This window comes from Desmodus rotundus, chromosome 2, assembly GCF_022682495.2.
Source record: "Desmodus rotundus isolate HL8 chromosome 2, HLdesRot8A.1, whole genome shotgun sequence".
Classification (NCBI taxonomy): Eukaryota; Metazoa; Chordata; class Mammalia; order Chiroptera; family Phyllostomidae; genus Desmodus; species Desmodus rotundus.
Window position 1 is genome coordinate 2,118,897 of NC_071388.1, and position 2,905 is coordinate 2,121,801.

The 2,905-nt window shown below is 58.6% G+C and overlaps 1 protein-coding gene across 1 annotated transcript; it reads right to left on the minus strand.

Annotated features, from left to right (window-relative positions):
- Positions 1-494: 494 nt before the first annotated feature.
- Positions 495-1,774, minus strand: EPCIP (exosomal polycystin 1 interacting protein). The gene is given in 4 exon segments (XM_024565024.4): positions 495-771; positions 774-911; positions 914-1,348; positions 1,537-1,774. Coding segments are annotated over 3 exon segments (624 nt in total). The 5' UTR covers positions 1,287-1,348; positions 1,537-1,774; the 3' UTR covers positions 495-658.
- Positions 1,775-2,905: the final 1,131 nt, after the last annotated feature.

Consider the following 2,905-nt stretch of genomic DNA (forward strand, 5'->3'; position numbering starts at 1 on the left):
AGGAGAACGTTCCCGGGGTCCAGGAAAATCTGGAGGCCTGTGTCCCCAGTTTTCACTCCGTCCCCCTCCCCGAATTCTGGTGCCCTCATGTTGTCCTAAGTTCCCACCCTACCCCACCCCCCGCCAAATATGCTCACAAAACTCCCTTTTCTCAGTGCATCTGCTCTTAGCCAGGTATTTGGAAAACGCGAGTCTAAGAGAACCTCATGGTTTTGTGGAGCTCCCAGTCCCAAAGCCTCTGAAATCTGTCATTCTCTGCTTAGGAACAGTTCCAGGCCTGTCACACAACGCAGCAGAGCACAATGAAGGCAGTGTTCTGAAGGGAGACACCTTTCCTGGGGCCACCCCCGCCCCGTGCCAGGCTCCACCGAGCCCCTGGCGTGCACCGCGCACTCTGTTTCTGTCTCATGTGGCTCCACAGCCCCCAGGGGAAGCAAAGGACTGGCCTCTAGCTGGCCCTCGGGACGTGTATCTGGACAGAGCCAAGCTGGGTTTTGGTTTCCTTTTATTTTGTTTTTCAAAACAACTGCCACAGTTGGGCAGGGAAGGGGCAGGGCAGGCTGGTTGGTCACTTGCCTGTGTGGCTCTGCTAGGATGGGCTTTAGGGAGAGGACGCTATGGGCAGGGGCACCTGTGACCTTATTCCCAGGTCCTGTCTTCAAATCATCCCCCATGGGCCACAGCTCCTGGTGGTCGGCCACAGTGACAAAATGAACGTGACAACGTAGCTTTCGTCACTTAGAATGGGGAAGGTTTGAAAGTCAGAAAAGTAGGGACATCATCAGGGATGCTGGCCACGCTCTCGGTGCTGTACGACCACAGGGATGACACCCTGTTGAAAAGGGCCATGTCCAAGACTGCGATGTACGTGCCCCGGTGGGCCGTGGGCTTCCCCCGGGGCTCGCCGTGGTGAGCAAGCTCTGCTCCGGCGCGGGGTGCTTGGGCCCCGTATTGACCTGAAGCCTCTTCAGACCACAGATGGCCAGGCAGCCCGTGGGGAGCGTGTTTGTGCTGCATAGAGACAGCTTCAGGTCCCGGACCAGTGTGAAGTTCAGCAGCAGGCCCAGGGCGGAGGAGTTGGTGAATCAGACGGTCACACGGCTGCTGTTGCTGGCCAGGCTGCAGTCACAGCCCCGGATGCCTGTGGGGCAGCTGCACTTCCGAACACCGTTCTCCGTGGTGAAGATCAGCGTGCTGCTCCGAGGGCCCCGTGCCCAGCGGTCAAGTGCAAGGATGCCCAGGGTGCTGAGCAGCAGGTGGAGCCTGCACCTGGAGGCTGGAGCCATTCCTGTCCCGGCAGGGCCAGCGTGCTCGCAGTTCCCGTGTCAGCCAGTTCATGGGGACGTACCTGGAAGAGAGCGTGCAGCACTGTCACCTCTGTTAGAAAGGTGCCACTCGCAGGAAAGGGCCCCGGACAGCCACTGTCACGTGTCACTGCTGCAGCTCTCGCCAAGGTGGGCGCCCGGGAGCAGTCACGCTCTTTTCGGGGTGCCCCCCAATGGGCAGCAGCCAACCCCCCGAACCCCCCAACCTCACCTGACACACGAAACTCCTCTTGATGACTGCCAGCAGCAAGGCTGGTCCGCCAGCAAGAGGGGGAGGGGGCTGTGGGGAGGAGACCTGGAGCCTCCGGTCTGGGGGAGGGTGTGGGTGATTTCCCTGTGCTCGTCCCCAAACACCCAGTCACTGATGCTGAGCCCGTCAGCCCCCCAAACCCACACAATCCCTCCCCCGCCTCCGCATCTGACTTCCTGGAACTCTAGGGACCTAGCCGAGGGCGACCTGTTAACATAGCGTGAAGGCCAGCAGGACTGTTAGTTAATGGCAAACCTTAATTTCTAACCAGACAAACATGCCCCCCATCTCATTAACCTGTTTATTGGTCCATTCACATTTTCCTGGCCTCTGGGGAAGGCAAGGGTCAGAGGCTATTTTCACTGGGTCGGCAGACCACAAAAAGACAGTCACACAGCACTTCATTGCCATGATCTCGATTCTCGGCTCCTCTCCTGGAGCAAATGTCACGAACTGACATTGTCACCTAATGTACTGTAGGGCTCTCTCAGCACGGCTGAGCGACCGAGATGAGGTGGGAAGAAGGCACCGTGGGTGAAAGGGCAAGGCCGGCATCCACCTTGGAGCAAACGCCCACAGCGCCTGGCATGTCCTAGGTGAGCAGTCTCCTTTCACGGCGTGATTGTAACAAGATCCACGTTATGAAACAGGGTACCCGATAGCCATTTTGCAAAAATTATTACATTTCCCCCGAGTCAGCCAATGGCTGATGAGAGACCCAACAATTCACCACAATTCAGTTCGTCTGCGTTTACAGAGCCCAGCGGGTGTGGCAGGGAACTTGGGCTGAAACCTCTGACCGGGAGAGTCCAGAACTAGGGACTGGGCCCGGCAGGGAGGGTGGGGGAGGGGCGTGGGAGGGTCAGTCTGGGGAGTTAAGCACAGGTGCACGAGGACAGTGACGGGAGGAAAGAGACCAGGCAGACAGGCAGCACTGAGGGTGCAAGGTGAGCCCAGGAGGTGGCAAGGCAACGAGAAGCCCAGGGGTCAAAGCTAAGAATGCCCGTCCAGCAGACAGACAGGCCGCAGTGCAGGGGATTAAAAATATGCTCAGCCAAGAAAATCAGAACAGAAGGCGAGACACTGATTCTCACAGCGATCATAACATCGTTCATTCAGTCACTCAACAAACGCTCGCTGGGCGTTTACTGGCTGGCCGGCACCTTGCTGGCCCTGGGCATGCAGCCTGACAATGAGCCTACAGGGCGGGCCTTCTGAAAGACCCGATTCTGCTTCCAGAACCAAGGGCGGGCTGGCCCGCAGCTGAGGACTGGGGACTGCAGCAGAGGGAGGCAAAGGCAGCAGGCAGCGGGGCTCAGCACGGGCCACG